This window comes from Ciona intestinalis, chromosome 5, assembly GCF_000224145.3.
Source record: "Ciona intestinalis chromosome 5, KH, whole genome shotgun sequence".
Taxonomy (NCBI): domain Eukaryota; kingdom Metazoa; phylum Chordata; class Ascidiacea; order Phlebobranchia; family Cionidae; genus Ciona; species Ciona intestinalis.
The window spans coordinates 3,360,760-3,385,472 of NC_020170.2; the positions used below are offsets into that span (position 1 = coordinate 3,360,760).

The 24,713-nt window shown below is 35.6% G+C and overlaps 3 protein-coding genes across 3 annotated transcripts; 2 read left to right on the forward strand and 1 right to left on the reverse strand.

The window, feature by feature from the left end:
• Positions 1 to 447: 447 nt before the first annotated feature.
• On the reverse strand, positions 448 to 24,713 carry syn (synapsin). Its single transcript, NM_001168351.1, is given in 10 exon segments — positions 448 to 832; positions 1,153 to 1,322; positions 1,800 to 1,977; positions 2,446 to 2,651; positions 19,910 to 19,999; positions 21,183 to 21,339; positions 22,102 to 22,193; positions 23,008 to 23,065; positions 23,393 to 23,519; positions 24,495 to 24,713. Coding segments are annotated over 10 exon segments (1,560 nt in total). The 5' UTR covers positions 24,703 to 24,713; the 3' UTR covers positions 448 to 558.
• Positions 4,527 to 9,070, forward strand: LOC100185810. Its single transcript, XM_002131387.5, has 9 exons — positions 4,527 to 4,718; positions 5,006 to 5,454; positions 5,752 to 5,991; positions 6,532 to 6,595; positions 6,796 to 6,849; positions 7,083 to 7,186; positions 7,837 to 7,942; positions 8,143 to 8,315; positions 8,582 to 9,070. The coding sequence occupies exons 1-9, from the start codon at positions 4,598 to 4,600 to the stop codon at positions 8,753 to 8,755; spliced, it is 1,485 nt and encodes a 494-aa protein (XP_002131423.1). The 5' UTR covers positions 4,527 to 4,597; the 3' UTR covers positions 8,756 to 9,070.
• On the forward strand, positions 12,775 to 16,345 carry LOC100181086 (metalloproteinase inhibitor 3-like). The gene is made up of 6 exons (XM_002131437.5): positions 12,775 to 13,001; positions 13,751 to 13,885; positions 14,144 to 14,247; positions 14,717 to 14,831; positions 15,233 to 15,405; positions 15,718 to 16,345. The coding sequence occupies exons 1-6, from the start codon at positions 12,872 to 12,874 to the stop codon at positions 15,916 to 15,918; spliced, it is 858 nt and encodes a 285-aa protein (XP_002131473.1). The 5' UTR covers positions 12,775 to 12,871; the 3' UTR covers positions 15,919 to 16,345.

The following is a 24,713-nucleotide window of genomic DNA, read 5'->3' on the forward strand; positions in this document are numbered from 1 at the left end:
ACAACACGATTATATTTACAAAATATATGATTAGTCACTCTTGCGTTCAAATATTGTTAGTAAAATAGAACCACCATGCAAAAAGTAAAATAAAATCGACAAAATAAATACATTTAACAAATTACGTTTTGGTAAACAACATTGCACTTAACGGCTATAGACTATATATACACTACATGTTTCCACTAACAAAAAAAACTCGACTGGCAACATTATACGATAGCTTATAAATATACATGGTAAAAACTTGCACGATAATATTGTTTTGATTTCAACAGTGTTTAAAAACGGCAAATAGTTTGCTTCACATTCTGTACAAGGTTAGCGCAAAGCATAAATAACGTTATAAAATATATCAACAGCTGATCAATGGTAGCGAGAATGAAATATGTTTAAAACTGCTTCTGCAAGCAAAGAATCCGCATCCACCAGCAATATTATTGCACAATATTCGCGCTATTGCAAGCATATGTGTTTTGTCGTACACGCTTTAAAAAGCTGGTGTCGATTTTTTACGTTATAAAACTGATACAATAATATTTACTTTATAAAACTGTCTTAATCAGAAAATAAATTTGCAAATGACTGACGCAGGCTTCGGATCTTTTCCGCTTTGCTCTCTTCGTCTTCGCTAACAGTCGTAGACCTAATTCGCTCTCGGTCTCCTCCTGGTGACGACGGTTCACTGACGCTGTTGCTTCGCCGGGTGGCGGTAGGCGATGGTGGCTCAGAGCTATGACTGCTCAGTGGCGCCGATGGTGGACAAGATGGAATGGCATGGTTCGGACGGTTCTGTGGTACTTGTACGTTTCTTTGCGGCGTCATTTCTCGACTATATAATAAAATAAATAAATAATTATCGCTTGTAAAACGAAACGACGTTATCAAATCAAAATGTTGTTAAAACGGGCCAGCATGGTAAAACAATCACCTACGAAGTTAAAAACGTGGTAACTCGTAAGCGGGCGCAAGATGTGTGAAGCAGAACACCTGTGTAATACACGAGTGTTGTTGCCCTGCCTCGCTAAGATAAACATCTATATGTACTATGGCCTAATAAATTATACATAAGGCCTGCTATAACATATATGTAGATATATGGCTACGGCCAAGTATGTACACATTATACTGCAACCAGTTTAACTTATTCACCTCGTATTTTGGCTCGAGTAACTTCTTCCATATACCGACGCTGCAGTTGAAGGGGTGTGGTCTGGGCGGGGTCTTGTACAAGCAGTCATCCTCTGCATCACAAGATCACTGATCATCCTACGGTCTTCTTCCTGTCTCTCACCGATCAATGGCATCGAACAATCCACAACCTGGAAAACACAACAGTCATTGCATCATTTTACCACCATGTTTGAAAGAATCAGTATTTTGGTCTGTTTAGCTTGTTAGGGGATAAAATTAACTGGTATTTGACAGTGCTTTTTTAGGATTTGGTGTTACTCAAAACAGACAAAATTTGAGTCAGCGAATAGTGTACATTTATTTATCATTGTACACTATTCGTTCGACCTTTTCGCAGGACGTATAGTAGTTAAACTGTTATTTCGTTACGAAAATCGTTTTTAAGCGCTGGATCAGTGGGCAGTCACTAAATTGATTACAATTACAATTGTGAATAACCCCCCTATATGGATCTGATATCAAAATGCTTCTTCATTTTGATACCAGATATATAGGGGGTTATTTACAATACATACGGGTAACAGTTCAAGATAAAGTCAAAAATTTAAAATTGAATAAATGCGCATTCATTTTTTTCATAAATTGCCAATAATAAAATCTGTCACCTCAATAATATAATCTCTTCCGTCTTTCCCATGCACAGCTTTTACCGCCACTATATCAAGACCTCCGAACATTTCACTGCAAGCATCCACCCATAACTTGTGTCGTTCTGTTACTGGAGTTTCTTCTAACATGGCAGAACCCGTGTTCGCTTTCCAGTTCTTTGATATTGACGTTCGACTACAGAAAAGCATATTTTAGTACTTTTTTGTATTTTTTTACACAAATTTTATATATAGTAAGATGGGGAAACATGGGACACATTTCATTCTATTTTCTCACGCTTCCCAGAGACCGTTGTTAATTGTGTAAAACAAGATCAGGATATTTCGATAATATGTGCTAAAGATGACTCTCCTCTAATATATAGTCACCCGCTGACGTTCTAATTGTCAAGATAAAATACACAATGGTAGTTACTTTCAATTAAATTATGGATTATTTGGGTTCAGAATACAACCAGTCTGTTCGCCATTTAACTTGGTGTGGTGTTATAATCTCCTACAAAATTACACATTTTTACACACTGGTAAGCGGGCACGAGGTGCGTGAAGAACACCCGTGTTACAATGACGGGCGTTTTCCCGCCACACGAAGATAAAAAATTACATTTAGTTTGTAGCATGATTCAATGGTTTTAATGCTTACATATATGACTTATAATTTCCACCGATCTTCTGTACTCTTATATCGTATGCAGAATCAATGAAGGTTTCGGACACCACGTATGCATTGGTAAGAGCGGCCACGCTTACTACGTCTTGAAACTCGTAATGATTTTCGACTTTAAACTTTGCCATGCCTCGATGCGCATGACCGATTTTGAGAACCACTGGAAAGTGTGATGACGTCAGCTGTAATTAATAATTATGATTAATGCTTGAAGATTGTTATACTTTGCACATGTCACAATAAAGAATACACGACAATAAAATTGCAGTCAAAATTTATTGCCTATAAAGTTATGGTAACTCGTATAAGCGGGCACGAGGTCAGGGCATCCGTGCTATAACGGCTGCCGTTGTTTACGAAGATAAATAAGTTTATTCTTTAATAAAACCAAAAACAACAAAACCCCTCACAGAGAATGTTTTTGTGGAAATAACAGAATTTTTGTTTTTCTGATTGCAAGAATATTTTCGTAAATATTAAAGTGTGGATAAAAAAATCAACTTCACTACAGAAAAACGCGTGTTTTTTGTTTGTCATCTAAGTGCAGATATAGATGTATTATTTGTAATCAATATAATCTCTTTCAGCAAATATTATTATTTGTTTGAACCATAAGTCATTGGCCTTGCGTTAAGGGAGCGCTCCTTAGTAAATAAAAGCTTTTGATAAGAATTTGTCGCCCACGAAGAAATGAGTAATAACCACTCATAAAAAAATCTAGTTTCCTTTTTTTCCTGTTTAGTAGAATGTGATTCGCGTCACCATTAGACGTTTTGTCGCCCACCCTAGGTTTAGGAGTTGGAATTTTGTCTAGAACTCCACATGAGGTTTCATGCGGGCCATGCACGGAGTGATGCCACCCGCTGTTATGATTAAGTCAATTTAAAGCAGGAATGGAGAATTTTTCCATGGAGTCTATTTACTCGCGGGGGATAGAAAATTAAAGGCGTGTTGAACGATATATCACAGAAACATTCGGTTTAGTACTTGTTTTTGAAGGTTTCCAGACGGCCAGCCCACTATACTCACGGTAACGCGACGGTAGAACTTGTACCAATAATCACTCGTCTGTTGGAATCCGCCCACAACATGTTATCCAGGTTTCCGCTACGCGAAGCAATCTAACTCAACAACAAACGCCTACTGTGTATTATATGTATAGTTCAATGTTAAGTATACAGCCCTACATAACTTTAGAAAATTCCCCATACATGGCCTGTGGGAGGAATTGACGCTCTTTACGTCATATACAACTACAGTAGCGTCGACAGCACATTATATTGCGTCAATTAAGGAGCGCAACTGCGACACGCTAAAAAGGTGCCGTGACGTCGCAGTGCCGTTCTCCTGCCGGTAATTGACCATCGTGAATCATATGATTTTGCTCTCATTCACAGCGAAGCAAAATACAGTAGCGAGTGCAAAACTTGTGTAGGGTATTGAGAAGAACTCTATTAAAAGATAAGACCTTTAAATTGGAGGAAGTGCATGGGAATTCTTTAGATACAACGTAAAGTCGCGGCAGCGTATCCGGCCGTGGGAAATTCAATGAATACAAACATGAAAGGAAAGAAGGCAGTTCTTATAAATCGGGATCAGCTTCTATTTTTGTTTTTGTACGTTAAGATATGTTTGAACTTGTAGAATAGATTGCAAGTTATATAAAAGAAAGTTTATCAAAGAACTGTTTACGTCCCGTACGGTATACTGTAGGGTCCAGCGCTCGCATTGAACTTTAGAGCATTTGCAAAAGAAGTTTGCACAAGCGCAGCGAACGGTCTCACTTCAGTGAACTGTTCGAGCCAGTACAACAGCGATAAAAGGTCTTAAACGATACTGCGCCTGCCACTGTGTCATTTTGTGCAAGGTGTTTTCCAATCGTTAAAGCAGCGTCAGCAGTCGCCTTTGTTTGCAGACAGGCTATTGACGTGTTGGGAAAGTTTTGAGAGACATTGCAGTTTTTGGCTTGATAACAAGCTTCAGTTTTACAAGTTTCTCCAGTGTTAGCGAAACATAAGCAGCTTAATCGGAAAGTTTTGAGGACAGTTTTGTAGCAACACTGTAGTATACAGCTTGATTGCAAACTTTCATTCGGCATGTGTCCCTACTATTAATAGGTGTTGTAGACATGAAAGTGTGTGTGATTCTATTCGTTGCCTTGGTCGCTATTCTTGCAACCCTGCGTTTAACTGAGGCATGTTCATGTAGTCCTGAACATCCACAACACTTGTTCTGCAAATCAGACTATGGTAAGTCACGCATGCACATATTTACCTTGTCAATAAATGATGCACTAACATAGATTTTTCAGATTATCACGGCATGTTTAGCCCCCTTGTTTTAGGGTAAATGTCGATTTACTATACCTAATAATTGTCGTATTAATTTTGAAGCACATTTGAATTGTGAATTGTGTAAATGCACATGGTTTAACTGCGCATTAATGGCCACAGGGTCACCGTCGCTTTATTCAAATAAGTTCTCGGTAATATTCTGAAATTTCGTTACGTTTTTTCATAATTTAATTCTGTTGCAGTTGTTAAAGTTTTGATAATGAGCAAGAAAGATGTCATAATTGAAGAAGATGGAACAATTATTGATATAGAGCCTGAAAAGGAAGAACTTCCGGAGAAAGATGTCACTTTATTACCGGAAGATTTTGAAGAAGTTCCAACGACGACATACCCGCCGGAGACTGCAGCCCCTGCTCCTGTACAAGGAGAAGTCCCGGAGGAGCAGGGAGGAGAAGTGGAAGAACCAACTGCAGATGAAGTGGGAGGAGAAGCGGAAAATCCAATTGTAGAGGAGGTGGGAGGAGAACAGCCGAGAGGAAATCAGACAGAAGGACTCCCGGAAGAAGATGAAGTAGTCATCACCGATATCTCAGAGGTGGCTTCGGATCAACCTGCAGTGAAGGAAGAAGCTTCAGAAGATCCAGGAACGGGAAGAGAAATCGTTTGGCCTCATATAAGTACAAGCAGTGAGGTTGGTATACGTTTAACATTTTCGTTTTTTGTTGCTTTTTTTACTTTTTTGCTTGCCAATGTATAGTTGTATAATCTATTTTAATATAGAACTGGTAAATAAACATCTTAACTGTATAATCTAATTTTTAATACCCAACTTTAAAGCTGTTTTAGAACGCTGTTTTGAGTAGCTTCGCTACGGTTATACAATTTTGTAAATATTCTTTGTTTACTGCCAAATGGGATGAGAAAATACAACATAAATATGTGCCATCTTACCCCACCCTACTATATTTCGATTGTTTTACTTATTTAGCAACGTGTGCCGATCGTCGGACCAATCGAAACACAGCCATCAGGTGGCGCCGAAGTGCCTCAACCGGTTGTGCCGGAGTTGGTGGTTGTTGATGACGTCACACAAGACGGGGAGGAGGTTTTAGTTAGCCCCGATGACGTCAATGGTGCTGAATCTGCAGCCTCAATTCGTGTGCCAAGATACGCGTATAGGCATCTTGGACCAGATGGTGCAATGCCAGGAAGCAAACGGTTTTTTGTTGTAAGTGTGGTTTTAATGCTATTTTTGAAGTATGAAGAAAAAAGCCCAATACCTTACATACATTTTAACAGCCAATACTGTGCTATACTACTTTGGGGTGAGATGTGGTACCGTTAGAACCCAATTCCCGATTTTCCGATCGTGTTTTACACAATAAGCAATACTCTTTAGAGTCGCGGGTCGGTTGTATAATTCAGTAAATATTATATATATATATCCATATCAAATGGGACGGGAAAGGAGAATAAAAACATTTCCCATCTTAGCTCACTCCAATGTATTACTCTTTTAATTCCATTCAAGGCAATCGAAGACAATTATTAAAAAATAACAGTCAAATTGAAATTTCGATTCCGATCCCTGGCCCAATTTATAGTCAGTTTATGAAAACGTTAATTTCAAATTTGATCAGAGCGAAACATGTCAATCGATTTCTAATTAGACCTGTTCTATTAGTTCGTGTCCGGGGCAGCCAATTGAATTTAAGCAGCCAAACGATCGATCGCTTAAACTTATTTTGTCACGAAATTACTTTTGCAGGGAATTAGAGGCAAGCCACTGGGACTGGTGGCGCAGGATGCGGCCCCTGGTTCAGCGTCTCAAAGTGAGTTATATATAACATAACAAGCGCAATATTTCGCAATTGTTGTTCTCATGTCCAATTTTTTATGCAAAATGAGTTATAACATAACAAGCGTAATACTTCGCAATTTTAGTCTCATTTTTAATGCAAAATGAGTTTTAATGTAACAAGGTCAATATTTTGCAATTTAGTTTCCCATGCCTAACTTTATTGCTTTATAGATCAACTTTCAAGCCGAAACAAGAGAAATATTATCCGCAGAAATGCACCACCTGGTAAACTATTTTTAATAAACCTTTAAGAATTAATTCTGACAAATATTAATATTTTTGTGTTGCTACCACCCCTATTTTCTTTCAACTTAAATGTAAACATGTTTTAACTGCAAGCGTGTTTTAACAACTGTTGTTTTGTCACTATATCCTGTCTTTTCGTTTAAACGTTTCTAAATCTTTGCTACCGTTATCGAAGACACGAATAAAGTTATTATATTAATATTTTTGAACAGGTTTGATTCGGCCGTCTAATGAAATACCATCGGTTCGTCTCAACCCAAACGACTTTACAATACGTGTTAGAATGCACACTCAATATAAAATACGCATTATGAAGGTAAGCTTTTCTGACTTTTCTAACATTTTCTTTCTAACCTTAAAATACACACAGCAGCAGTTAATGCCTTTGCAGTAACTGCACTCTTCCGCGTGAACATAACCCCGGTGATATAAAGTTGGTCGAATCTTGTGTAATAAAATACAATTTGAATCCGCTGCTACAAATTCCAAAACAGACAAGTCCAATAAAGAATTTTAAATGAATAAAAGACTATACATTTTATTTAGGCATAATATAGGCCTATAGTTGGGCGGGGGAAATTGGGACACCTTTAGCAGAAAATATATAAATATCCTGATTGTATTTTAAACAATTAACAACAGTCTATAAATGTCACGAGGACAAGGTTTTATAATTCCTTGAATGTCCTTTGTTCACTACTAAAATGTACGAGAAAATAGAATGAAAGGGTGTCATAACTTCCCCCATCCTACTATATATACATACATATATATATATATATATATATACAATTTGTTGGACTTGAATTTTGTCTGTTACGTATTTAGCACCAGATACGTGTCCCTGTATAGTCTATGCTTTTGTATGCGTTTTTGTCATTCTGTTTCTGCTTGCTATGTGTCCATACATTACTTTTGTCCATACATTATTGGCCATAAGTTACTATTTATTTAAATATTGTGCAGGTATTTAAAGGTGACGTCAGCAACGATACAATGTATCTTTACACACCGCCGTCTAGCTCCCTCTGCAGGATGCATTTGAATTTAAAAACACCTTACGTTATAATGGGTACGTTCGTTTTAATTCTCCTGAATATAACATTGTAGGGTAAAATTGGATACCGTTAGCGCCGAAAGTCCACATTTCCGTATCGTGATTTAAACAATTAACAACGATCTTTTCGCGGGGCTATGGTTATTTAATTGACGAGAAAAATAAAAACATGTACCATCTTACCTCACCCTACTATAACCTTACTAATATTGTAGGAAGCATAAGAGATGGGAGACTTCACGTTAGCTACTGTAATTACAAGATCGACGCCTCAACGTTGAAACGTGTTGAGTTACGCCACCTTACAAGTACAATCAAACACAGGTTCACAAAAGCTTGCAGAGACTGCCGTGTGAATATATGCAACAACGAGCCGTGCCCAGAAATGGTATGTTATTAAGGCTATTGCTTCGTAATGTACAGTGGTTGAAGACGGGACACGTTTAGCACATAATATTTAAATGTCCCTTTCGTGTTTTAAACAATTAACAACGGTCTATGAAAGTCGTGGAATGTGTTATTTTAATTCTTTAAATGTTCTTTATTTACTACTAAATGGGACGAAAAATAGAAAAAAAGGTGTCCCATATTTCCCACCCTATATACCTTGTATACGACTAATCAGCAAAACTGACAGCATACTGTTCTTTACAGTCGAAAGTTGCCGGCGAATGCAACTGGCGGAATATATACACTCTGCGACATAGAAAAGCCAACGAGTTTGCCTGTGTCCGAAAAAAGTCGGGAAAATGCGACTGGTTCAACGCTCTTCACCCTAACATGAGGCCCGACGACTTGGACGAGGAAGGCGCAGTCGATTCGCCATGATAGCAAAATTTAGGAGAAAAGACTATTAACTACTTGCAGCCGCCTACAACCCGGAATTTTTACTACCATAGATTCTCCTAATAAGAATACCAGTGTTTTACACGCATTACTATATGCCACGAGCTTGCTTTATACATTAGAACGTTGTATATACAAAACTACACATCGTATTATATGTACACATCTTCAAACCGTTAACTATAACATCAATTCCAACACATCGCTTTGCTGTATAACTGAAATATCGAGCACCGTACAAGACATTCATGTTACACATGTACAAATTTTTCTCCAATAAAAGATGTAAAAACTGTACAATTTTTTCTTTATTCTCTAATTTTGAGGTTAAGGTATACAGTACAGTAGGGTAAAATAATACATGTTGTATTTTTCAGCAGTTTTCCCGTTCCATTTGGTAATAGTAAACAAGAAATATTCACAGAGTTATATACCTGTAGCCCCGCGACTCTAAAAGAGCGTTGTTAATTGATCAAAACACGATCAGAAAATACGAGATTGAGGTGCTCTTATCTTGCCAGGCAGTAGTATAATGTTTTCAAACAGTTTTTCGATCAAAACAGTTTGTTTGTTTCAGCGGTTGCTATAGTAGCACCGGTCGTTAATACGTTTATGATGTAACTTAAAAAGCTTACATTCGTAAACATCTTTTAGTTAAAATATTTGATCAGTATTTTAAATGGCGTAGGTATAAATATGCTGAATCGATAAAACGGTCTATTTTATTAGCCGTTAAAGCGGGTAAATTTGCCCGTTATGTTGTGCCGGTGACGCATTACCAATTTAATTGCTGTCAGATTGACGAAATGCGATATGTGCTAACGTAAATGGAATAACTATTTTGACGCTTTTTTGGGATTTTTTTGGATCAAACAATATAGCTTTAGTCGGTTTGGCAGCCACGCTTTTACCACTTTTTCTCTAAAAGTATTCGCTCAAGTGCGTGTTCTTGATTACGTTTTGTTGCTAATGTCATTTCTTTATTGTTTTATTTAATTTAATCTTTGTTTTAGTATCCGAATCGATAAGTACAATTTAAGAAATTGCAATACAGCAGCAATATCCACTATTAAAAATAACCAGACATCGTCTATATGCTTTTTATGCACAGAATATACGGGGATATATGTATATAGTCTATAAAACGAGACGGACATAGTGAAAAACAGACAGGAAAACATTTTGTGTGACCTTTCACAATTGTAACTCTTGAATTACAAAAAGCAATTTTCTTCCAAATTTTCCGCACTTACGTTAAAGATTAAAAGGTGGCAAGGTATAGTTTGACGTATGCGTAATTTAAGACAACTCTTTTCGTAGCTAACAGAGCCATGTGCTATGATATAATAACATATTGATAATGTTACTGAATAAATGACACTAGCGGGTTAAGAAAAGCACTTAAAAGAAAGTGACTCGCCGCACCTTTTATTCTTTGACGTAATAATAACAATACGTCACTAAAGTAGCGAAAAATATCACTGACGTAATTTAACGCATTGAAATTTAACGTAATCACTCTTGTTAACAAGTACAGTTATCATCCGGATACATGTACTACAGTATTGTTACGTCACATATTCTTTTCGATTATGACGTAACAAGGAGGGACAGCATATAGGAGAAACTACCAGAAAACAATTTCTACCAGCTACAAATGTAATCACTGTTTCGTTACACAGTTAGAATCAATCCAATCGATTTTGGCGTCTAATTTGTTTGTTTTCTAATAATCGTCCGATTGATGCAGCAACACAACAAATCAGACAACAACGAATTGGAATTAAAATAGTTGAATTACGCACTTTCTCTTATCCCTTGTGTATTGTGGTAAAGTCCAGAGTGACGGATATGTTACTCAGTAATCAATTACTGCAACTCGGTAGGCAACCACAGTCTATATTCATACGCAGATTGCAGGCCTAATTGCTTAACGAGTTCACACAAGAGCGTCTTAAATCTAAACTAGTACCAGTTATAAATGCCATACCGTTACTGTTTTGGTTAAGTTGCTCTACCACTTTTTAATAATTAGAAAAGGGGAAAAAGTTGTATTCATTAGAATTTTTGTTAACACTAGAATAATTAAGCTGGACAGAGAGTTTTGAGCTTTATTTTTAATGCTGTCAGGGATTTTGTTAGAAAAATAAAACGTATTACAGAGAGTCCAATGCCTGTTTTATACTTGATAAAAAAACCATTGGCTAAACTATGTAAAACAAACAAAACGTGGGTCCCTTAAATAATTAATAAAAGGCTTAGGAGAAAGTAGGAACGTTTGAACGCGCTTTAAACTTATGACGTAGGTATGACGTAGTAAAAGTCCCTGAAATCGGCTTTGCCAAATAACTCGCAAGCGGTTTAGTCAACAAGTTTTAAAACAAAAACTAAATCACATTAAAAACAAAGTTTATATTTTGTTACTTGTAAGTCGTGTATGCCTAAAGATTAATGCAAATTAAGCCGTTTTAGTTTACAGAATATAGCTATTTCTATATGGCTTATGGCGTATATAAACAAAAGACATAAAATCCTAACAAAAATGTGCTTATCCACGCTTGCTAAGACTTCGTATCGAATACTTGGTTTTAAAGAATAAATAAATAAAAAAAAATTAACAGAGATCAAAAATATTGCTGTTTGTATTGTAGTACGCTATTCGGAGGAAATTTTAACGTTTATTTGCAATTGCTAAAGCTATCTTACCAGCTTCTGTGTACCCTATAACGTTGCCCCAAATACAGACAGTGTGTAAACCATACTATCACACAAAAACATCGTGAAAAATTATGTTTTGACGCAAAACGATCTATCGGTTACGAAATAACGGGCTAGTGACCCCTTGACCCTACGATACTTTGAAAAACGTTTTGCGACGTTTGATTGATTGCTTATATCTCTCGGGTGGTCGGGTTTTTGTACAAGCGAATTCTCAAAATTTAGTATATGACGTCATGGGGGGTGTTTCGCCACAGACAAGGCGTAGTTTTTAAACTTTACTTTGATAAAGTAAAGGGTAACTTGTGTGACGTATTCTCTATATGAAGAAATTTGTCGGAAGCAATAAAACCATAATACCAGACAACCGTTTAGGAGAATACGATTTGGCATGGCCTATTAGAGATATCTCTATAAATCTCTAGTAGGCCGTGCCTTTGATAACTTGAACTTACGAATACAATGATGAATCGACGTATAGCCTACGCAATGTTCACTAAACTTGAGGATCAAACTTGCGGTAAGTTGATTATATTCATTACAGATTAGCGCCAACGCTAAGCAGTAAGCACCACATAAGCGTTAACATTTTTGTTTACCCCGAAGTAAAAAGTGCACCTGAATCTTTGGGCTTTCAGATTATATTTTACCACACTAAAGAAACAGTGTTTAATGAATGGGATACAGTAGGGGGGAGATGGGATACCTCCTAACTCTTATTTCTCGTCACATTGAGTAGTAAACAAAGAACATTCAAAGAATTATAAAACTATATCACAACGACTTTCAAAGACCGTTGTTAATTAATTAAAAGACGATTAGGATATTTGGATAATATGTGCTAAAGGTGTCCCATCTTCCCCCACCCTACTATATATTTAGAATTTCATAGAAATTTTTAACATTTTCCAGTTTTACCCCATTTTTGAAAAAACTACACCAAACAATCGATCAGTTATTTTTGGGAAACACTGCTAAGCCTAGTCAAATTCTACTCGTGAACACTGCTAAATGAAGCACCTAACCGTGTATCCCGTCCGTCTTAGGCCTCAAAACACAACTATTTAAATCCTGTTTGTATATGCTTAGACTGCTCATGCTGCAGTTGTATTGTTTGTTATGAACACAATACTTAGGTTAAAGCAAGAGGGTAACTGAAGGATTATTCCAACACACAACGGTGACAGCTTGAGTAGTTACGAGTAAATCACCCAGACTCTCATTTCTCTTTTTTTCGCAAGTTTGTTTTTCAGCAGACAGCTCGCCTATAAAGCCAGCGTGCATGGAGCCGAATAGCCAGATGTGTTTTAACGAGTAAACGTAAAGTAGTACTGTATATGTAAACAAGAAACGGCAGTTGTTTATCAGTTAACTACAGTCATGGAAAAGCTTCTGCAAATGTGTTTGCTGCTTTTATCAATTCAACTGATTCAATTTGCGTCGGAGAGCGATGGATGCTCATGCATGGTAACTCACCCGCAAGAAATAATATGCCGAGAAAACTCATACGGTAAGGTTTAATTTAAAACGTATTAACACTAACAGCAATAAACAGTCGACTTAAAACGGCATCATCGTATTTGAATTCGCGGCGCAGGTTCTCTATTTACATTATCGCTGCCCGTATAAATTTTCCAGCTATGGTTGCTGAAATTTCCACGGTCCATTATTCACAGCTTAAAAAACAGTTTAAAAGGCGACCGACTCGGCCTTTGAAGGTTAAAAACTGTTTGAATATGTGTTTCAAATGAGCTCAAACCCTTGAAGTTTGTTTGATCTTAAATTGACCGACTTTGTGATAAGAGAATCTAACTGTGCTAAGCACATGGTGCTGACACAGTTGGAAATATAAAACGATTCTCGTTTCTTTAGTACAAACTATACGAAACGGAAGCTCCCAGCGACACCATAAAACTACTTTATTTTTTTTGCATACTTATAAAAATACTTTTCATTTTATATTAAATCAATTACTAAAAAAGCTTATTTTATAAACAGACGCTATGAAAACAGTTCAAAAGTGCCGTTGAAAAATAATAAGTCATAAAATACAGTGATTTCCAATCTACAGAGAAAACAGTCTTTAAAATTTACGAGCGTATATTACGTTCTACACGCTACACAGCGTATACAAACATAATTAAATTTTATTTTTGGTAAAACTTTTTAAGATCATGACAGCACAACTACAAACAAGGATTTTTCAAAGCGCCATAAACTGTTAAGATTGTTTCTATAAAATTTACATATTGTTTACAGTTGCTTTAGTTCGAGTTCAAAGTCAGAACATCGTACGAGAAAAAAACGGAGGGCGGGGGAAACGCTCTTCAAATCCCGACAACCTTATTTCTGTTACCCGAACCCGTTTGGAAGAGAATGAAATAAGCGACAAAGGTGAGCGGTCACATTTTCTATTTTATCTACTGAACAGTAAACTCCTAAACAAAATTGTAATGTAGGGTAAGATAAATACCTTTAGCATATAATGTCCCACATTTCCTAATCAATTTTAACAATTATCAACGACTTAACAGTCGTTAAAATACGGTTATATAATCCTGGGAATATTCTTTGTTTACTACAAAATAGGAGGTTAAATAAAACATGCATCATCTTACCCCAACTTACAATATCTTACTTTATAATTTGTAGAATCAAATCTAATGGTTCCTACACCCCCTACACGTGAAGTTATTATACGGGATGAGAGTAAAACCGGGCTAGAACATCGGCGTTACAGAATTAAAATACACAAGGTACATCTTAATGTGAATTTGCAAAAACTTAACGTATGCCAAGTTTAACGTATATGCACTAAAAACCATAAAATAGTCGGTTCTATAAACTTTGTAAAATATGTCGCAAAGTATTAGACTAGTTTCAATATGGTAATTCCATTTCATTGTGTAAGCTGTAATTTCCGAATTCCTGCTTGAAGACTAATAATTACGTTTTGACGATAACGTGAATGAAATAGTTTGTTTTTGTAATCCAACAAAGGGCTATATTACAATACAGAACACTAATAATTAGAAATTATTTTGTTCGTATTTTCCGGTACAGTCTGCATATTTTAGACACATATATAACGTTAGGGTTCCGTTTCTGAAATAATACATTTACAACATTGAAAAACGTCACAAAACTATATATTAATGTCGAGACACTTTTACAGTTATAATTTTAATTCGATCAATTATGACTTTTATTCTCATTTGGGTCTAGATTTTCAAGGGCTTCAAGGCTGGAACTGACAAAGAGAAGTTGTACTTATATTCAGCTATGGACGAAGCTCTCTGTGGGGTGAAGTTAGCTAATCGCAAAACGTATTTGATTATCGGTAAGTACAGTTACTGAATTACCATATTACGTGTGTTTCAAATTGTACAGAAAGTAAATTGTTGAACTAGCTTCAAGACTATTGTGCGTACAACAACAGTTTACAAACCGAGACTGTTGCTGTACGCATATCAATCATCGAAACATGTAATGCGTCATTACACACGGACAGCCTAGCCAATTGTGTGGCTGGTAAAACCCCGACGTACAGCCAGACCTACACTTAACCCTACAAATGTACGGCGTACAGTCCTTTGAAGTGCAAAAATAAATGCAGTTGCAATGAACGTAAATTAATTGAAACAGAAGAACGATAGCCAATTAACTTATTGCGCAGTTAACATCAGTTTCAATTTCTGCCAAGCAAGGTATGTATTTCAATTAAACGCGCTGTTTTTCAAGGAACTGTTTCAAACGGACGATTAACAGTAAGCTTGTGCGACCGCGTGATCCCTTGGAAGACATTGCCAAGAATCGAACGAAGAAATATTAAGAAAAACATGAAACTTGCGACAAGTTCTTGTGAAGTTGGCTGTAAAGTTACTTCGTGTCCATGGGAAGACTGCCTTCCAAAGGTAAGATAAGTTTATATTATTACTAAGTGCCCTTAGGTTTGAATGTTACATTATAAATATCCTTTATATAGGTGAGGTCCCAGGGCGAGGCACTTTTAGGCCAGAGTTGGCACATTTTACATTATAAGTCTTTAGGCCAGAGTTGGCACATTTTACATTATAAGTCAATGCGGTCAGTTGTGTCTTGTTTAGTTTCTGGGACAAACATGTTACTTTGACAGCTGTCGTTTGGGTGGAAAATATTTTTGTGTCGAACCCGACTGAATGCAAATGTAAGACGACAGAATAATCAATACAATTACAATTTGACAGAGCCGTAAAGAGTGTACATGGACTGGGGAAATGGAAAGGGCGTACGGAGTTGGGTTTTACAGAGAGAATGTCATGTGTGTTGCTGACAGACGGGGAGACTGCAACTGGAACGTTGGGGCAATTAAAAAGCAAAGTAAGAAGCATAGAAGAAGACGACATAACCACCAAGACGGGAGGAACGCACATCATTCTCTGCCCTAATCGCTCATTCCATGCCCTAACTGGCTTTCAATTTAATATTTTTGCAAAACACTTCGCGTTTTTTTGCGCAAAAATATGCCCGTATTCTCACCAAAGCAACAAGCGTTAGTTCTGTAAATACCTATGCTAATTATCGATCCTATTTTAGCTTTTTTCTGTATAACTTCGCTGTTGATATTATTTTTGCCAGAACCTTGTACGTTTTTTACTTTTTCTTTATACGTATCTAAGATTACGTATAAAAAAACGCACCTTAATTTTTAACGCATCGAATTTGAAAAAAGAAAAAAAAAAACATTGACATGGCTTTTTTTCTGAATATTAATTATAAACCAAGATGTTATTATTCTTTCATATACGCTGGTCGTAAACCAATATTATTTCGTTGCGTTATATTTAATAAATCGACAAGCAATTCCGGGATGAATTATTTTCAATATGGTACTTCTGGATAAATGGGATACCGTTTGCTCATGTATCTCAATTGTGTTTTGGACATTAACAACTAAAAGACTTTAAAACCACGGCCTCCGGTTTTATAACTTTTTAAATGTGTTTACTCACGGCCTACTAGAGATAACGTAAAAATGTGAATTATCAGGCCGTATCTCTAGTAGGCCGTGGTTTACTACCAAATGGCAAGAGAGTCAAAAAATATGTTGCATCTTACCCTAACCTTTTATACTCTATTTGTTTAAAACTTTCCAATTTTTGTTTAAATAAGAACAATCTAATGCAAATTAAACAAGTCGCTCGTCGCTGTATCAAAACGCATGCTGACAGCAGGCAGCTGATATACACGGTCAATTAACACGGTGAAGCATACTTATAAATGTCGAGATCGTGAGAAAGGATTATAGTGAGCAAACTTATTCTACGTATTAAAAGGGTAAGACCATTCATGTCCCATATACACATCTTAAACAGTTAATGATAACGGAGTCTTACTCCACAGATTTTTGTATAATGTGTTATATATTACATGTGGCATCGGCAAAATCATATTAGAAGAAACGCATATTCCGGTGCTTATAATCGAGAATCGTTAAAATTTCCTTACCAGCATTACATATATGGGTATAATATAACCATGCAACAACTAATGTTACAACACCTCCGCAAATATTAAGTCTATAAACCTTTACCTTGAACGACATAAAAAGGTTAAACATTAATCTATGTTAGTACTTCCGTATTTGTATACAGCAGACTATATCGACTCGTCGTGTTATTAAATATTTTAAAAGCAAATTAATGAGGTTACGAAGTGGAATGAAGGAATATGTGAAACTTTTTTGCTCTATTATTTCGTTCCATTTGGTAGTGAACAAAGTGAACTAAAAGAATAATAAAACCGTATCCTCACGACACCCATAGATCATAGATTGTTTAAAACTTAATCAGGACTATTAGCTTTTACGTGTTTTTCGTGTCTCGTCTGGCCACCCTACTACAGCAAGTAACCCCTATACCACGTTTATTGTTGTATATTTAACACGATATTCTAAGCGTGAGGATTCATTCTGTAAACTAAGGCATACCAAGGCCCTGGGACGGCAATGAATTATTTATATGTTTGGACTGCATTTTTTGCAACCGGATTTTGCGTGCGGGACGCTGGCTATAGATAAACAGCAGTGTGTGGATATATAGGCACGTAACCATGGTATAGTACTGTGGAATAAGATGGAATACTGTTAGCACCAAAATCCCCTATTTCCTGATTGTATTTTGAACTTTTATAACAACGCTATTTTAGAGTCGCGGACTGGTTATGTAATTGGGTAAGTATTCTTTGTTTACTACCAAATAGGACGAAAAAATAGAATGACAACCTGTCTCATTTTGCTTTACTCTAATACAAGAAAGTCGATTGTTTTCGTGCAACTTATACCGAAGTCGCATAAAACTGCGGATTAATCCATTTATTGGCTTACACACGCCAGCTAGCAGTAAGCTTACATCAAGTATGGCAACCGCTTGCGAATCTACCTTATAATTTGTGGCCTAAAAGCGGCAAGGGTGCAGAAAACAATGAATATATGTATAGTCACCCGTGTAGATTATTGTACACAAAATAACAAATATTTACAGCATAGCCGGATGAGATCTATAAATATTATTATACTCATATAAACATTGCCAATATTACCCAAATCCCGATACGTATCTGTCGGATTAAAGTCGCTTATTTTATAAGAGGCGCCTTTTTTTTAAAAGGATTGAAAAATCTATGTATAGCAGTAACATCTATAATGCATTACACATAGTATTGTTACTGTCGATATAATAAATCTACAATCTCAGAACGAAGGGGCAAAAATAGAATTTTATGCTGAAGTGTCGAGTATAGATTACGTTACATAAACACATTTAAGTGTGCACTAACGCTTTAGTAACATGGCAATAGTATATATGTACCAAATAGAATGTTTTTAATCTCTTTGTCCTAAACTATAGTAGAGTGGGGCAAGATGGCACACCTTTAGCACATAACATCTAAATATCCTGACCGTGTTTAAAACAATTAACAACGGTCTATGAGAGTCGCGAGGATATAGTTGTATTATTCATTGAATGTTCTTTGTTTACCACCAAATGAGAAAAGAAAATAGATTGAAAAGGTGTCCCATCTTTCCCGCCCTACTATATATACATTTCTAAACATTATATGAAACTGCATCTAAATCATAATATATTTGTGTAAATGAAATCTGACGTTCAAAATTTGGACAGCTAGATAGTTATTGATAAAATAAAAATATTAATTGACAGGTGTAATTGGCGTATATAGTATCAAAATTGACATTTTTTTAACCTGCAATATTTTCTTAGTTTTATTTTGTGGATATTTTTCAACATATATTTGGGTATATTCGATTCACAGGTGCCTATACATTACATTAAATCCGTGCCTATCAAAAACAATATGTGAAAACGTCCATATAACTTAAATATTTTGAACTTTTTTCGCGTTTGTATAAAGCTTTAAAACAACTGCCAATCGAAAAATGTACAACGCGCATTTGTGACATCACAGAACTTGATATGAAGTAATAATGACACTGATCTTCAATATCATAATAAACGTCATAGATCTCAGTTCCAGTAACATAAATAAAATATGGTAATCGTAACGTAAACAATTTCTCGTGGAATAAGATTGAGGTAATGAATTATAGATATAAGACGGCGCATAGAGGTACTTATCTACAAAAATAAAAGCATTTGGTTCTAGCAATGTCTTGCATGTAGTCAGCGAGTTAAACGTTGTATGTATGGATCTTATCCGTTAAGTAGGGTGGGGGGAAGATGGGATACCTTTTCATTCTCTTTTCTTGTCCCATTCGGTATTAAAAAAAGAACATTTAAAGACTTAGTAAACAAAGACGATACGAGAATTATAAAACCGCATCATCACGACTCCCATAGACCATTGTTAACTGTTTAAAACACGATCAGGATATTTAGAAATTTTATTGTTAAACGTGTTTCGGCCCCTTCCCATTTACTATTATAGTTTATAACAAAAAGTTTCCAAACAGTTTATTTGGTAGGAGCTATATACACCAATAATAAATATGCACTAAATACAGACAGCAAAATATTAAACAATTTTTGAATACAGCTTTTTTTTAATAATTTGAAAACTTTGAATCGTGATCTCATTATAAACAAATAATACATTAGTGGCTCATCTGGTATAAATACGTAGTGTATATCCAACGTTTTATCTGCCATATACGAGACTTTATTAGGTAACTGCGAGACTTCAACGAGACTTCATTTTCATTTCGGTTTCCCTGATGAAGTCTCGCCGCATGGCAGACGAAACGTTGGAAATACACTACGTTTTTATACCAGATGAGCCACTAATATATTATTTATACTATGCCTGGTAGCAGAAGTAACAGTATACTCATTATAACCAGTCATTTATATAAAATACACATACGATATCTACTTCTGAGTGGGCCATGTAAGCGCTTACCATTTGCTTGTGTGATGGGTAGTACGTCTGTTCCACAAGAGGGAATTTCTCTGGACCCAATCGCTTTTGGATTCGTATCAGCTGAGAGAACTAAAACAAAAATAATTTTAAATCTTTCAAGTATCGATTTTGGTTTTGCGTCTTTGTCTCCTTGAATAAAAGGCATTACTAAAAAAACAAAAGAAAATCGATTTTAAAGAAGGCCTAATTTTACTCCTTCTTTTATTTGCCTGCTGAATGTAATGCATACCGGCATATTTGAATTTTGAATTAAATATAGAAATAAAACCTGCATTTTTTAGTTCTGAAATGTAATTGCAATACAGTAGTTTCCGTTTTAAATGACACAAATAAATGCAAACGTCTTGCATGGGTGACAAATATGACGTCATTCATTTAATACGAATCGATTTCGTTTAAGATGATTTTAGAACAATATGCAAATTAAGTATTTTGAATTGCTGTTGTAATCATTATTACAGTACTGATAAGTTAATCGATATTATTAAAAAAAAGCATTTAGGCCTATTTGTTAAATTTAAGAATGATGTAAATTGGGTATATTAGGGTGAGGAAAGATGGGACACCTTTTCATTCTGTTTTCTCGTCCTATTTAGTAGTTTAAACAAAGAACATTCAATATTTATAAAACCGTATTCTTACAACTTTTATAGACCGTTGGTATAATTGTTTAAAACACGATCGGGATATGTTAATATTATCTGCCAAAGGTGTCCCATCTTTCCCCACCCTACTATACCTATACATATGTTTATATCAGGTGTTGCGTATGGTATTCTAAAACTTTTCATGTAATGTGGGGCAAAATGAACCTAGTTTTAACAGCTAACGTTATTTTAGAGTCGTAACGATTCGGTTATACACTGTGTTTACTTTCAAACTTGACAATAAAAGAGAATGAAAATTAGGGGCATCTTAAAATAGCCTACCTGTCAGTAAGGGTTTTCCGCTATAACTGATAAACTACAATGATAGTGGATTTTTTCTTCGATTTTTTTTAAAGAATTTCGGTTAAAACGGAAATCGAAAATTTCATATGAACTTCAAAAATTACCGATTGGTTGTGCGAAAAGCGTCACAAATTAGAATCAATACAGTTCAAACAAAAATATATATACGTTTAAACATTTTTGCGAATCCGTGTATATATTATGCTGCGGTAAAATGGTTCAAGTGCGTATTTCTTTATCATACAACTTAACCAAACCATAATCACAAAAAAATCATGTGACTTTTGAAAATTTTTTCTTACCGTCCACGGTTTGTCCATAAAGTTAAACTGAGAATGCAGAGAATTCACGGAAGGAATTCCACCGTATTTAAGTCCAATTACAAGGTTTCTAAAATCTTCCCCCTGGGCCATCGATCTGGGAGTTTGACGGACAAGCAGAAAATCAGGTTTGAATGATCTATTGAAGGGAAGGGAACGTTACATATGTTATACTGAATGTATACAGTAGGGTAGGGAAGATGGGACACCTTTTACCTCTATTTTCTCGCCCCGTTTAGTAGTAAACAAAGAACTTTCAAGAAATGACTCCTATTGACCGTTAGTAATTGTTTAAAACACGATCAGGATATTTAGATATTATGTGCTAAAGGTGTCCCATCTTCCCCCACCCTACTATATATATAGAATATTCACCAAAATTGTATAGAGACGTTATTATTAACGAAACATTTCACGATGGGACAATAAATGTTGAAATATTTTATACTAAATGCTCTTATTTACAAAAGGTATTGTATATAAAGTCACGTTGATATTCAACGTGACTTTATATATTTTTGGCTGGAGAGCTAAGAGTTTTTAGACATTTGGCTGGAGATAAAAGACATTTTTGGCTGGAGAGCTAAGAGTTATAACATAGGTGTAGTATTAAACATTACGCAGGTTAGTTCATATACACCTAGCGGCATGTGGAAGTATTGTGAACATTAACCTTTTATTATAATGTGTGTTTCATGTAACACAATATAGGTTGCGGTAAGGTGGCTATAATTTTATTTCATTTTGCTGTTCGCATTTGGTATTGAAAAAGCATGGCCAGTCGTTAAAAATGTAGCTTGGAAAATGGTATATTATGTACAAACGGTATCCATCTTTTCCTACCGTACTATATCTGTTTAGCAATAACTGGTCAATACCTTTAATTAAGTAAAAATATTACCTAACCACTTTGTTGCCGTTCCTGTAACAGTTGATATCGACAGTTACACCATTTACGCTGTGACTTGATAAACTCAATTCACTGAATTCTGCCTGCAAAGAAAATAACAACATAACATTAAATCTTATTCTTATAAAGTGTCTAGGTATATTTAAAGGGTTTTGACTCGAAGAGAAAAAGTAGAAACGAATAAACACGGTCGTTTACACCCACTGAAACAAACAAAAACCGCCGCCCAATTAGGTATTTTTCCGATTTTATAATTTTATTTTATTTCTAACCAACAAATGTCAAGTGTTTAAATTCGTCCCATTTGACATTTTTCCAATTAGAGCACAAATTTGTTTCAATTAATTCGCGGTAACTCTTCCGTCTATTTGTTAACCCGAATGGAAGCTTTGAGATACCGCATTCGAATAAATGTTGTTCCGAATAAACCAGACCATGCATGCATATAAATCCATTTTAAGATCAATGCAAGGAGAAATTGGCATGATGCTTCCAAAATACATGAAATAGTACTGTGGGTGAAGGTGGGACACCTTTAGCTCGTAATATCCAAATATCCTGATTGCGTTTTAAACAATTAACAACGGTCTATGGAAGTCGTAAAGTTACAGTTTTAAAATTCTTTGAATGTTTTTTGTTTACTACCAAATGGGACGAGAAAATGGTATAAAAAGGTGTCCCATCTCCCCCCACCCTACTGTATATATAGTAGGTTGGGGGTAAGATAGGACATTCACCATTTTTCTCGTCCCATTCGGTAGTAAACAAAGAATATTTACGGAGTTATATACAACTGTAGCTCGATCATAAATCCCAGGTGCCTATATATACCATTACTGTGATGGATACCAGCATTAAAAATTAGAATAGATTAAAATAAAGCATGCGGCTTCTTACTTGTTCCACACGAACAGTATAATCATTATGAATCTTCCTGCCTTTCAAATATTTGGACCTGTTTGAAAGGATAAAACAAATATTAACATAAATTAAAAAAACAGAAAATATTTCTCAGGCTGTATTTCTCATACATAAATTTGATGTTAAATGTAAAATCTGTAAAAATCTGTTTTAATGAAAAAATCTGCTTCTGCATGTAAAAACCTGTTTCAATTACAAACATTTAAAGTGGAGTGTCAAAACAGTGAAGTATGGGTAAGTATAGCGTAAAGATAATTTAGTATTGTGTGGATGGACATTAATGTAACTGTTACAGTATATGCGCGAAATGAGTGGGAACAGCGAAGTTTAAATCAGCACAACTTAAAACATAAAAAATTACCAATCCGTATGTTGTTCATCGACCACAAGAACAGTCTTTATCTGTTCATTACCATCAACTTTTAAAACTGCCAGTGGATTTCCTGATGCAAGTGACGCAAAGAACCCGCCAGTGCTGCTGACTTGACCTAAAAATGAATGAATTAATGAATGTAACTTGCTTCAAGCTCGCTTGGCAAATAACAACAGTCGTTATAATATATGGGTGTATTGTTTCATACATCTCGTGTCCACTTACAAGTTACCCGCACGGATGTAACTTTTGTGGGTGGTGGTTTTGCCTGTATGGCTGACTATACCGCCTAAAATCATCACATTAAACGGTGTACCGCCTAAAATCATCACATTAAACGGTGCGCATTGGCCCGTAGCTAATTAAAACTTAATAGATTCATATAACTCTGTCAATTAATTATAGAACTGAGACATACCGACGCAGACAGGAATATTATCTCGAGTTCCAGAATTTTATGAATTATTAATAACTGCCTTCAAACTACCGTATGGGTAATTGAGAAATTACAAGCCTTTTCGTTTAACCTAACCATGCTTAACATTTCGTACGAATCATAGCCCCTTGAGTATAATGCATTGTAGTTACTTGTATCTCATCTTGATAACTTCTATATATAGTAGAGTGGGGAAAGACAGGTTACCTTTATCACATAATATCCAAATTTCCTAATCGTGTTTTAAACACTTAACAATTACGGTCTATATATAGGAGTCGTGAGGACATGGTTTTATAAATCTTTGAATGTTCTTTGCTTACTACCAAATAGGACGAGAAACCAGAATGCAAAGATGTCCCATCTTCCCCCAACCAACTATATAATAATAATAATATAAACTTATTTGTGTCTTCGATTGCGGTAGCGAAGATTAAAAAATAAATAAAACGAAAAGACAGGACAAAGCGACAAAACAAACAGTCCTTAAAACACGCTTACCATTAAAAACGTATTTGCATTTAGTTGGAGGAAAAAGGAATAATCCCTATACACCTTGTACATTATGTAGGCATTGTTAATCGTATAATAGATGGTTTATATGTATATATACAATAATATTAATAAGTAAATGAACGATCTGGTGTCTCATACCTGACTGTGCTGGGTTAACATTTGTCTTATTTTGTTGATTAATCCCAGGTTGTGCAATTTGTTGCTTTTGCGGTGTGCCTCGGGAAACTGATGACGTAACACTGACGTCATCGTCGCTTTCCAGATATCCGTTCGGAAGATTCGAGTTAAAATTAGTGTCAGAAAATCGACGTTTTAAAAAGTTCATAGCATTTTGCATTGAAGACATCTTAATTTTAG

Coding starts and splice junctions, on each gene's coding strand:
- LOC100181086 (XM_002131437.5), top strand. CDS start 12,872: ATGGAAAAGCTTCTGCAAATGTGTTTGCTGCTTTTATCAATTCAACTG. Junction 14,248..14,716: donor ACAGAATTAAAATACACAAG/GTACATCTTAAT, acceptor ATTTGGGTCTAG/ATTTTCAAGGGCTTCAAGGC. Junction 14,832..15,232: donor CAAAACGTATTTGATTATCG/GTAAGTACAGTT, acceptor CTGTTTTTCAAG/GAACTGTTTCAAACGGACGA.
- LOC100185810 (XM_002131387.5), top strand. CDS start 4,598: ATGAAAGTGTGTGTGATTCTATTCGTTGCCTTGGTCGCTATTCTTGCA. Junction 5,455..5,751: donor ATATAAGTACAAGCAGTGAG/GTTGGTATACGT, acceptor TTACTTATTTAG/CAACGTGTGCCGATCGTCGG. Junction 8,316..8,581: donor ACGAGCCGTGCCCAGAAATG/GTATGTTATTAA, acceptor TGTTCTTTACAG/TCGAAAGTTGCCGGCGAATG.